General features: G+C 38.5%; 1 protein-coding gene across 1 annotated transcript in view; it reads right to left on the bottom strand.

Moving 5' to 3' along the window:
• Positions 1-13,539, bottom strand: part of ACMSD (aminocarboxymuconate semialdehyde decarboxylase) — a gene marked incomplete at both ends in the record, with an annotated part of 67,103 nt that overhangs the window by 27,956 nt on the left and 25,608 nt on the right. Inside the window, 1 exon segment of the mRNA XM_081342086.1 lies at positions 9,274-9,318. Within this exon segment, the coding sequence (XP_081198212.1) occupies positions 9,274-9,318 (45 nt within the window).

Genomic DNA, 13,539 nt, shown 5'->3' with positions numbered 1-13,539 from the left:
AATTAAATTTAAAAAATGAAGTCTGATAAATAGCAAAGCAAGTTTTACAATATTAGAAGCGGAATCACTTATGACTAAAAAAATCTGAAGGAATTAAACATGTTTTTTAGCTAGGGATAAAAAGAGAACAAAGTTGGTCCTTGGTAAAATGAACTCAGCGGATAGGGAACTTGTAACATCGACCATGGTATCTAGCTGGACCACCTGCAGGTATTGGAGTTTGGAGACAGTTTTTTTACAATGGTTTTGCCCTTCTCTCTCAGTAGGTAGTTCCCACTGATGATTGTGGGACAGGGAAGACACCCAGATGAATAACACTATACCAGTTCCAGGTCACACAAGAGGTACTATCAATCTGCCCAGAGTCTGGAGGCTTTGACAACCTCAGTTGGGTGAAACAGGCTGTAACTGTACCCAAGCAGGAAGAACTTATTGGATGGGTGAGGGGATGATTTTGCACACATGCATGCCACTTGCACAAGTGGAGTTTTGCACACTCACCCACTGCTTGCATAGCTTAGTTCCCAATGGGCTATGGGCAGGTACTGGTCGGTGGACCGGGGGTGAAGGACCCCTCCTTTATAGGATAAATAAGTCATAATGCCTTTCAGTCTTGCACTGTTCCAACCACCTCTAGAATATAGCATTGCCTTTTAGGAAAGACTCCAACCAACTGGAGCATGTCTTCATGACAGCAGTCAGGACGATAAAAGTCAGAGGGGAAAAATCTATGAGGAATGGCTGGAGAAGCTGTGTGTGTTTAGTCTGGAAAGAAAAGAATACAGGGAACAATGATAGTTTTCTAAGTATCTGAAGGTTACCACATAGAAGATGAGGTAGAGTTGTTTCAGAATTGTTCCAGAAAAGAAGAAACAATGGATTTAAATCTGAAGGAAGTGGATTTCAGATGAACATCAGGAAAAATCTAACAGTAAGAGATATTTAATAATGGAACAGACTGCTTTGGGAGATGTCATATTCTCCTTTGCTTGAGATTTTTATCTGACTAGACCAGGGGTAGGCAACCTCGGCCCTTTTATGACTCGTGGACTTCAACTCCCAGAATTCCTGAGCCAGCTGGGAGTTGAAGTCCACGAGTCATAAAAGAGCCGATGTTGCCTACCCCTGGACTAGACCCTCTGACTAGATGGCCATCTGTTGAGAATGTTTCTATTATGTCATGGGCTCTGATGAGCAGGAATGAAGACACACAGTTGAGTACAGAGAAACTCATTCTTTATTTAAGCTGAAACTGTACTGAGGATTTGGAGTCACCCTGCCTCAATATATAGCCAGACCCTCTGGTAGCAACCAATCGGATTGAACCCAAGTTTGCCTCCCAAAGTTGACCAATTGCAGGACTGGAGACGTCCTGTCTGGGTTGCTGGAGAACTAACGCACGTGGTGATATTCCAAAAGCCCAGTGCATAACAGTTTCAATAGAGGATTGCTGCACTGGGTAAAGCATTAGACTATCTTCAGGGTCTCTTCTAAACCTTGGAAGGATAGGATTTTATGGTTTTATGACTATCTAAATATTACAAAAGGGTGCCTAGAGTTAAGAAAACCCATGAGATGTTCACGTAAAACTGCAAAAAAGGAAACACGCCTAATATACAGCATTAGTATAAAGTGTATACAGTATGTAAAATGAATAATAGGAAGTCATATAATTTGACAGGGAAGGGAGTGATATTTCTTCTATAAGTCCACTTCCAGTCTCATTCTGTGCCTATAGGTAGCATTTAGATCTTAGAGGCATACCCTGAAAATCAGAAAAAGTAGCTTTTATAGAAGCTTGAATTCATCTCTTAGGTTAAAAATAATCACTTGCAGAGGAAATTCTTCAACTATATAGTTTTCTAAATCAGAATAGGACAGTTGGGCTAAAGGGTCTGAATGCACATATCTACATATTTTGATACATAGGATTCTTAAGTATTCTTAATCCTAAAGCTGGATTTAGCATTGAATGTTTTATGGGCTTATATATTTTTCATAACTAATACATTTTAGAACCTCAAAATCCCCCTTCCCATTCCCTAAATGTGACTTGTCGTGGTTTAAGAAAATAGTTCCAAATATCACAGGAAATAATTACACAGCCATTATATTATGTAAGTTCTCTGGCAAAACACTGTTGTAGAATTGATTTTCCAAAGTGCAAGCAGAGCAAATTTTAACCATCTATTTCTACAGGCTATGAATAATGGATGTGAGCTTCCTGTTGACTGTTACATAACAATAGATGAGAAAGTATTTACGGGGGTGGTGGTGGTGGTGGAGGATATTCAAAATAACTAGGTTGTATAAAAATAGATGCTGGGGAATCATTGTTGTTAAGCTCAATGAGAATATTTTTGATATGTGCAATAACCTATGTGGTTATTTTTCAGGCAGGCTGTTAACATGGAACCATTATAGTGCTAATGCTAAAAGGATTGTAATTGCTCCAAGGATTCTCTTAAGCTTTCATACATAAATGCCAGCTATAGCAAGATAAACAGTAGTCTTTCTAATGTTTAACAGAGCTGTCCTTGAGTTGGAATCTCCAATGAGCAAAAAAAGCTTTCTTGATGAGCGTAAAATCGTAGAATGAGTATATGCCCAAACAAACTGCTTGGATCAATAACACAGACAGGGCTTTGCCTATTGTGAAAGTTGCAAAAATCATACTATCATGTTCAATATGGAAATTCATGATCCAGATATATTTTAAAGTAAAAACTCACTTGTCAGATCTGTAGTTAAATGTTAATTTGGGGCCAGTCCTCAAAGCTTTGCCAGAATCAGTGGATCCAAGAAAATTAATTTTCTACTGCAAGCTATTTATGAGTTTTCCATGAAGTTTTCCATTTTCTTTTTGAGGCTAAATCCATTTACTTTATATCCCAGCAATTCTACTGCAGCATGTTCCAATATTAATGTTTTTACTTTCATTGATCAGAACAGAACAGAGAATAAGAAATAAGACAATAAGAAGAACAATTTCAGAATTAGATGCTGAGAAACTGAAGCTCATGGGATTTTTTAAAAGCATCTTTTATTTATTTATTTATTCCTGCCTTTATTATTTTTACAAATAACTTAAAACTAAAATTCTTTATCAGCCAAGTGTGAACACACAAGGAATTTGTCTCTGGTGCATAAGCTCTCACTGTACATAAAAACAAGTGATAAGTAATAGAATATAAATCATAGTAGAACCTCTGTAGGACTGAGACCAGAGCTCAGGGCAGAAGAATATGCCTCCATTAAATAAGTGCTCCCTTGCTCTCTGTAAGGCATTTATCACTGAGCACAGGGAGTCTTCAACTTATGAGCACAATTGAGTCCAAAATGTCTGTTGCTATGTGAGACAGTAGTTAAGTGAGTTTTGCCCCATTTTATGACAGTTGTTAAGTGAGTTTTGCCCCATTTTTTGCCACAGTTGTTAAGTGAATCACTGCAGTTGTTAAGTTAGTAACAAGGTTGTTAAGTGAATCCGGCTTCCTCAGTGGCGTAGCGTGGGTTGTCAGCACCCGGGGCAAGGCAAGTAATTTGCGCCCCCTAACCTGTGGATTTTAGCACTCGAGTCTCTTCCACTAGCTCAGGAATTCTGGGAGTTGAAGTCCATGAGTCATAAAAGAGCCAAGGTTGCCTACCCCTGAGTTAGGTTCAAGGCAAAAAAGGGTCTCTGGAGAAGAGGGAAAATGCTAGTTTAACACTGAAACAAGGCAACTTTAAGGTGCCTCAGCTGTGATTTAGGATGAGACAAAGAGAGGACATGGCGTTGAAAATGGTTAATGGGGCATGTTTGTTCCACTCTTAGTGGACGTCAGGATAAACCCCACGAGAGAATGACCTTACAACAGATGTGAATAGGCTTGGACTACGTTTGTAGATTGAGTGCATACATCACATGGAGCGATGATGGGCTTCATCAAGATTTATGATCCCACAATTGGCTAGTTTTCTCCATCTTGTCCTAAACCCTGGATACCAACCACGGTTTATGGCTTAGCATGTGGCGTGGGGTTGACCCAACATGTTAGGCGACAAACAATGACTTCCAACTTACAATGCCTCAGCTTCCCAAGGTTATTCCAAAGCCGGAAAAGCCAACCAACCCACCCTGCAGCTTTGCCTGCTTAGGCTGAACCCCAGGAATTCATACTTGCTGCGGCGCCCGACCTATTTTCTGCCCAGACGCTGCTTATCCAAGCCAAGCCGCCTCCTTCTCTTTGGCACCTCACCCCAAAGATTCGCCGGCCTGGCTGGAAACTCTCGCTGCTGGTGACGTGTGTCGGGGGGGCGGTCCCGATCGCCGATGCACGGTTGGATCGGCAACCTGCCGACGCAGCTTTCGTTCCAGAGCAGGGACCCCCGGAGAGACGCTGCAGCGATCCTCCCCCCACGGGAAATCCACCCTCTTTCAAGCCCCGCCGCGCCCCCCCGCCTTTGGCAACCCCGGGAGCGCCTTGGGAGAGCCTCCGCAGCGGAGCCCCGGGCTTGCAGGAGGGCCGCGCTCTGTGCACGCTCAGGAGCCGCCTTCTCCTTTGCGGGGGGGAGGAGGGAGAGAAGGCTTCCGTCCAGCGCCGGAGCGAAGGCGGAGCGGCCCGAAGGAGGAGTCACGCTGTGTGGTTGTGTGTTTGTGTGTGTGTGTGTGTGTGGCGCGCCGTGGGGCATCAGGCCCTTCCCGGCTGGGGCTCCGGTGCCTCCGCCCTGCCGGATCCCGGCGCCGTCGAGCGCGCCCCCCCCAGAAGTTGCGCCCGGTGCGGCCGGCCCCCCCTGCACCCCCCACGCTATGCCACTGGGCTTCCCCACTGACTTTGCTTGTCAGAAGGTCGCAAAAGGGGATCACGTGACCCTGGGACACTGTGACTGTCATAAAAACATGTCGGTTGCCAAGTGTCCGAATTTTGATCATGTGACCACCGGGAGGCTACAACAAGTGTGAAAAAACAATCATAAGTCACTATTTTCAGTGCCATTGTAACTTTGAACGATCCCTAAATGAATGGTTGTAAATCAAGGACTACCTGTATTATTATTTTTATTGTGATTGTAATGTTATATATGGATATTATTTTATATTATCTTTTTGCATTTATTTATTAGATTTCTTAAGGCCACCCTATTCCAAAAATAGTCTTTTAATTGCTGTTTAGTTCTTATTTATTAATAATTACTAAACTGCATTCTGGATGGGAACGCATTATAAATAAAATCTGTGGGGTTTTGTTTGCTTGTTTGTACTTAACTTTGGATCTAATCCACCATCAACTGTTTGCCAAATTTCCAAGCACATTAATCACTTTATATGTTTCTAGTCTGGCCTCAATGCTGAAGAAGGTATCATATAATCAGTGCTTTTTTTGTAAAACAAAAAGGTGCCGGAACTCACACGTCATACAACCCGCCTTGCCTACCCTACAAGGTTCCATCCAAAAAAGGTGCCGGAACTCCGTTCTGAGCGTTCTATGACAAAAAAAGCCCTGCATATAATTATAATTGTTTTCTATCTACAATGTTATGATTTGCTTGTTTATTGCATAACAAACCACTAGAATCCAAAGGTTCCTTAAAGACCTTCGGCACAGCAAGTCGCTCTGGTTTTCAGAGGGAAATGGAAAAAATAATTACACTAGTAACATTAGATTTCTCTGTGCACAAATGTGGATGCAATGAGCATTGCTATTTAACCAGTTCAGTTCCTTCTTTATCCAGTACATTCTTCTAGGGTTTTTTGCTGTAGAAAATATTTATTCCCTTGTTTATTTACAGTATGTGGATTTCCATGCCATTTAGTACAACAGAGATTACTGATGAAGGAATTAAAGTCCATCAATAATAAATGACCCAACCATAGACCAGAGATCAGATTCCAAATTTTTTACGTCCCCTCCTAGGGCTTTCTTTAGGAAAGTTTCCACAGTTGTCCTGAAATGAAACAGGATAGAAGCTACTCTGATCTTGGGTGATAAGGTAAAGGTAAAGATTCCCCCGCACATGCATGCTAGTCGTTTCCGACTCTAGGGGCCGGTGCTCATCTCCGTTTCAAAGCCGAAGAGCCAGCACTTGTCCTAGGACGTCTCCGTGATCATGTGGCCGGCATGACTAGATGCCAAAGGCACACGGAACGCTGTTACCTTCCCACCGTAGTGGTCCCTATTTTTCTACTTGCATTTTTACGTGCTTTTGAACTGCTAGGTTGGCAGAAGCTGGGACGAGTAACAGGCGCTCACTCTGTTATGCGGCACTCGGGATTCGACCCGCCAAACAGCCGACCTTCTGATCGACAAGCTCAGCGTCCTAACCCACTGAGCCACCACGTCAGGGTGATAGGCTGTTCCAAATCAAGTGAAGCAGCAAAAAGGCTTGACATCTGTAGGTGACAGTCCTATGGGAAGGAAGCCACGGTGAGCTTACCCAGCTCAGTCTTACTGAAAGGACAGGAGCTGCTAGGAGTAGACAATCCCATAGATAGTTATGCCCTGAGATTTATATATGGGTTTAAAGTAACATTTAGCACCTTTAATTGCACCCAGAAGCTGAAGCAGAAACCAGTGCAGCTCTAGTTACATGAAAAATTCTGGAGCTCCCACAACTGCTTGAAGGAGCTGTATTTCATATCAGTTGAAGCTTCCAGATGGTCTTTAATGACAGAGCAAGTTGCAATTATCCAGAGAGGAGATGGGCATGAATGATGGTGAGAAGGGTTTTCAGATCAAAGAACAGTCACAATTTGCTTTGGAGAAGCAATTGGGCAAATGACTCTTGGCCACAGCAGCCACCTGTTCTTCAAGCAGTAACTCTGAGTCCAAACAAATGCCCCAGTTGCACTAAACACTCCCGATGTCAATAGTAGAACTCTGTTTTTGCTACTTTTCAAGACTGATGTAACCTTTTTGTAACCTATATAAGACTCATATATCTTTGATTTTCTTTCATTTCTAGACAAACATAACTCTAGGGGATGTTCTAAACTATATTCTACTGAATGTTGCAAATACATTTCTTCAGCTCGTACAGACATGTCTTTTAGGTGAACCCCCCCTTTCACAAATCATTTATATCAGCTTTTTGAGTCACAACCATGAAACATCAGTGAAGTAATATAAAGCTTATTCCTCATTAGTGACACAAAGACTGTTGGTTGACTCTCAAAAAATCCTATGAGTGACTAGGAGGAAATGACCTTACAGCAAATGAGATTCAAATAATAGTAGTTATGAAGATGTGTATTACAATAGTTCAAAGATTCGGAGGACAAAAGCCATGGGAACAAGCTTCTTAGCATTTGCAATGTAATATTTGTTCAAATGCATACATTGGTTGTTGTTTCTCCTCTAGACAATAAGTGCTAGAGAAAATTGAGAAGAACATCAACAAGCAATAGCCATCATACTCCCTCCATAGATTATTTATTTGCTTTCTGGTCCATTAAGAGCAAGGATGGGCAGTCTGTGGAATGGGAAGAGAACTATAAATAGTGCATATTTATAAAGGAAAATTGTATGTTTATGGGAATAGAAAGGAGAGTTCTCACAAATATATTTACGATTGCTTCCATGAAAAGATAAAGTAAGTATAATTTTTAGCTCACAGATGTAATTTTATAATGATGTTGTGCTCCTAAATTATATACATATTCATTTTTCCAGGTTTGGGCAGGTTCTAAAAAAAATCCCTCCAATTTTTTAGTTTTTGGAATAACAAGTGACTAATATTCATGACACCAGTCATGCGTTTGTAATTTTTCTTCAATGTGTTCTGCTGTTTATATTTCTCTTGGGCAATATCAGTGAAGAATATTTTCTGAGCTACATTTCTCAGTCAACTTTAGTTAATAATTAAAGAAATATCAGCTAAAAGACAGAACATATAAAATGTACTCAAATTGAACAATCAAATACAACCATCACAAAGAGTTCAGACATTTTAGACCATATAAAATTATATTTTATATTACATTATTTTATGTTACAGGTAGTCCTCAATTTACGGCTACAATTGAGACCAAAATTTCTGTGGTCAAATGAAACAGTTGTTCAGTGAGTTTTGCCCCATATTACAACCTTTCTTGCCACAGTTGTTAAGTAAATCACTGCAGCTGTTAAATTAGTAACATGGTCATTAAGTGAATCAGACTTCCTCATTGACTTTGCTTGTCAGAAGGTCGCAAAAGGTGATCACATGACCCCGGGACACTGCAACCGTCATAAATATGAACCAGCTGCCAAGTGTCCGAATTTCGATCATGTGATCATGGGGATGGTGCAACAGCTGTAAGTGTGAAAATGGTCATAAGTCATTTTTTCTGAGCCATTGTCATCTTGAACAGTTACTAAATGAATGGTTGTAAGCTGAACCTGTATGTTGTCTATTTTATATCACATTGTTAATTATGCAAGGCTAGAATGAGAGAGATTCTCCCTTTCTCCCCTTACCTGTGAGAATTAGGACAGGTGAGCGAATCTGTTAAAGTGATCCTTCTTACTCTGGGATCCTCACTGCCGCTACCTAATAAATGCATTTATCAAGAACAAAACCTAAACAGTCAAAGGAACTTCTATAATACCATAGTGCAGGGGTGTCAAACTCAATTTCATTGAGGGCCGCATCAGCATTGCGGTTGCCCTCAGGGGGCCGGGTGGGTATGGCCAGGGTGGGCATGGCCTACTGGGTGGGCGTGGCAAGCTCTACATCGTTTGCATCAAGGGTGCCTATGGGGGCCTGGGCAGGAGTAGGACAGATCTGAGGGTCTCTGGCAGAAGGAGGGTCTCTGGGCCAGGGCCAAGGTAGTGGGGGCCATTCCCTCACTGTTTCCAGGATGGCTTCGAGGGCCACATGAAACCACTTCGCGGGCCGGATCTGGCCCCCGGGCCTTGTGTTTGACATGTCTGCCATAGTGTGACTCAGACACAGCTAATTGTCATCAGATCCAGAATATCAGAAAATAAGTACTTGTTCGCACTAAATTAATTATAGTAGTGACATTCAGTGCCAGACTTGTTGGTGTCTATTATCATAATGTATCTATCAGTATAGTTCAAAGCTATTATTTCCACTAAGTATCCCTAGTGGTAGGAACTGATGCTGTATTTAATACTATTTTTATAGTCTTCTTGGAAACTCCAGAAGTGCTGCATTAGAAATCTGATGCTGAATTAGATAGACCTCTGGCCTGATTCAGCATGATTAAAAGAATATTCTTTTCCAAAATTCAAATATATATCCTAATAATTATTACTTAGCAATGTATTATTATCAGTCACAAACTTAACCTACCTTATGGTCTTTCTCCAACTGAACCCATCCTCCATAGCCATATCTCTGCGAAAAGGAAGACAGAAGTTAACAAATATACATAAAGTAAGTCATACGTTATCATCCACCAAATAGGTCATGTTAATTTAAAACCAAACAAGTCATTTCTTTTATATTCAGACTGTATAATATACAAGTAGTCCTCGACTTAGGACCAAATTGACCCCAAAATTTCTGTTGCTAAGTGAGACATTTAACTGAATTTTGCCCTATTTTACGACCTTTCTTGCCACAGTTGTTAAGTGAATCACTGCAGTTGTTAAGTTAGTAAGTGAATCTGGCTTCCCCGTTGACTTTGCTAGTCAGACGGTTGCAAGAGGTGATCACATGACCCTGGGACACTGTAACTGTCATAAATATGAGTCAATTGCCAAGCAGCTGAATTTTGATCAGGTGGCCATGGGGATGCTGCAAAGGTCACTTGAAAAATGGTCATAAGTCACTTTTTTCAGTGCCATTTTAACTTTGAACAGTCACTAAACAAACTGTTGTAAGTCGAGGACTACGTGTATTGTAGCAGTGTCATATTCTCCCGATGTATTTAACTTTAACTAAAATGATCCTTAAGGATGAGTAAGTTGCTATATAACATTCTTCATTGCTTAAAGTCAAACTGTAAGTAACTATGAGTTCCACATGCATACTTAAATACAAAACTATTTATTCTAATTATATTGAAATGGAGTATAATTATTCATATCACCTTTTAAAAAAGCAATTATTTTTAATAGCAAATACTATATTACGCCAACACTGTAATGTTTTGCAATGTAAATACACCAGGAGAAATATAACAAGTTATATGAAATGAAGAGAAAGAAAAAAAACCACTGTGGAATTTTGCTGTTTAAATGTATATATATTAAATGTGATTAGAAAAGAAGAAATATAAACCTGACAGAAAAAGAAATAAAATGATATTTTTCTACGTGCCCCAGGTTTGATAGAACATTCATTTAATAAGAAATTTTATATTCGAAGAATATAATAGAATATTTAACTTTTAAACTATTTATCTTTAAAATATTTATCTTTTAAACTTTTAAAAGATATTTAACTTTTTCTTTCCAAGATATTGACCTATGTAATGAATTGAAACCAAAAGGAAGCTAATACAAAACCAATGATCTAATGGCCAACCCTATGTGTCATTTTGTGCCCTGTTCACCGCCCTGAGTCCTTCGGGAGAAGGGCGGTATACAATTATAATAAATGAAATGAAATGAAACGAAATTTTAAAATTAGGTTCTTTCCTTTTTTCGTCAACGGAGTAGAATGAATCTCATTTTTAAAGTACAGTGTATTTCTATATAAGATGGCCTTAGACAAAAAGGTTTCCTGATACAAAATGATTGAGATCATTTTGTTATAATTTAACTGAAAGAGAGATTTACTTCCTCTGGTACATCTTTTACTATTTGACTTCCCAACCCTCATATGATGAAGTTCTCAATAAGGGCAGATTTTTTTTGAACACCTTACATTCTTTATTATGTAATCAGAAGTAAAATAAAGGTAAAGTGAAATTATAATCTCAGCTGAGCAGAATTTGTTAATAATTAGTGCAGTCATGTATTGATCTGCTTTTCGGCCTGGATGGTTCAATAGTAAGGATGAAGGTCACCTTTGTCTATTAATATTTAAAGAGCAGCAAAAGGCTTCAAGTACACAAGCAAAATATCTCCTCATTCTCCCAAAGAGGATTGTAGCCTTTCTGATGGCAGAAAATACCATGACAGCAATAAGGCCAGTTTTTCCTTTACTTCACTTTCGTTCAGCTTGAACTATCTCATAATCACAAACGGAAAAAGTACTCAGCCTTTTTTCTTTCTACATAAAAAAGGTTCACAAAGAGGCATTTTAAGAAATCAGTAACAGCATCCTGGCATAAATCCTGCGATGTGGTTTTTTCGATTGACGTCAATCTATATTTGAGTTTAGCTTTAAAAGGTGCAGACCTGAGATGTTAGCAACAGCGACATGTTCATTAATTGAGCTACATGAATATAAGAACAGGTCATTGAGTTATCAAACAATCTTGTGAAATTTGATACAACCAGTATTGCTCCATATTCAAATATTTTGGGATGTGAACTTGAGTTTGCTGAAGAACCTAGAGATCTATTCTTATATCAGAATTGCAGGCAATATTTTTGACAAATTTACAGCAAGATATGAAGACAATAGCTATTTCCACATCTGCCTCCCCCCAATCCTGTTCTGGTCATTCAGTTCCACAACCAACACCCTTGATAGTTATTTTCTCAGCAATCACCAAACAAGTTCATTTTAACTGAGCTGTTTTCAAGGTTTTTTCTTCTTACCTTTCCCACTTATATATATATATATATATATATATATATATATATATATATATATATATATATATATATATATATATATATATATATGTATGTATGTATGTATGTATATTTAAAATCTTAAATGAATACTATAATAATATTGATTATTAATTAATGATTAAATTTTTAGATTTCTTTATTGCTTCCTTTGGACACTTTTTATTTTCATCTTTGGGTACATTTTAAAATAACTTTTGAGAAAAAGTGGCCACTTCAGACAAATAAATGATCCATCTCGCATAATATCAAATATTTTCATGCAGTTGCTTTGAACTATGTAAGACAAATAATCTATTAGCCAACATTTTAATTGCCACATATTTTACAAATCTCATTTATAATTTCCTATGGCAGAAAAAAGATTCAAGGTAATTGTAATACTGAAATGAAAAAAAGAGGATTGCAATACAGCATGTCAAACTCACAATGAAATTATCTTTATTTGAGGTTATTTGACTAATGCAATCAGTGTAAAAGTGTTGTTAATATTGTTCATAAGCAATTTGAAGCTTTGTAAAATACATGATTTACAAAATAAATCTTGTCAATGTGAAACACGATGGATATAAGTAGAGTTAATTTGAAAAAAGTGGTTTTTCATTTTTGCAATTACACAGATGCTGCCATTCATGACTGTATCACAAACTATTCTAAAAAAGATCACATTATGCTCAAAGCTTTATTTATATTGTTAATATCAATGTATCATTCGGATAAACTAAATCCATCTAAATTTACTGAAGCTAGCTGCAATGCCAAATATACTATATGCTCCAGCAAATAAATTGTCTTACAATTGCACTGCACAGCAATCCATTGCTTTTCACTGATTCTGAATAAAGCTAAAAAAGATGTTTATGTACTCAGAGCAATTTAAAAAGAATTCTAAGGATTCTCCATTAGCAAAATTTCTCTTTGTATAGTATTCAAATTCAGCATTCATCCCAGATCATTTTCTTTTGGCCATAACAAAACTAAAACTACACATTACTGTATTAATGGTCATAATTTGAATATAGTGGAACGTAACTGCTGAAAGTAAATAAATACTCTTACTCCCCTTTTTTTCTAGCAAAGAGCTGGCACATAGATACATGAACCCAAACTTTTTGCTTTATAAAGCAGTTAGTAGGAGGCCTTTGTTCAATAAATTCAAATGTACACCACTGTTTGAAATATTGAACATAGAGTGTTAAAGTACAGAAGCAGTTTGAAATGAATATCTCCCTAGTTTCTCATTCAATGGGAGTTCAGTCTTAAAGGAATATATATATATATAAGAAAACATTTAAAAGTTGGAACTAGCCAAGATAAAGTACTAGTGAAACTATCAAGAACAATCAGGAACTAGAAGACTTCCTAGAGTTTCTGTACCAAATATCCAAAGGCTGCCATTGTTACCTCTTTCAGATCAGGCCATTCCTTAGGCAGAATGTGACAATGAATGTCAATTTTCATTTCTGTAGTTTCACCTGAGGATTAGATGGCAATAAAGATGTTTTTCCTCACTTTTTAAACTTCACTCATGCCTATGTGGTATTTGTTGATTAACCTAAGTGACTATTGGGGTGGCTACCTAAATGAACCAATCAGGCAGAGTTTCAAGAGAGCTGTACTGTGCAATACCAAGCTGCTGAAGGGTGTGCAAAGCCAAGGAGTTTTATGTGCAACACTGAGCCAGGCAGGCATAAATTTCCTTAGATTAATCTGCCTGAGAGGTTCAACTGCAGGACAAAGTAGTGTACACTTAATTTACAAGCTGGGCAGCCTTTAGACAAAGTTGTAAACCAATGGTATAAATTCCATAGAGTTGATAATGAGGTTTTAGCTGCTAATCTCTTAGGTTTTGCTAATTTATCTAAAG

Source organism: Vipera berus (genome assembly GCF_964194415.1).
Source record: "Vipera berus genome assembly, chromosome: 1".
Classification (NCBI taxonomy): Eukaryota; Metazoa; Chordata; class Lepidosauria; order Squamata; family Viperidae; genus Vipera; species Vipera berus.
Note: the sequence above shows the minus strand (reverse complement) of the source record. Positions and strands in the feature narration are given on the sequence as shown.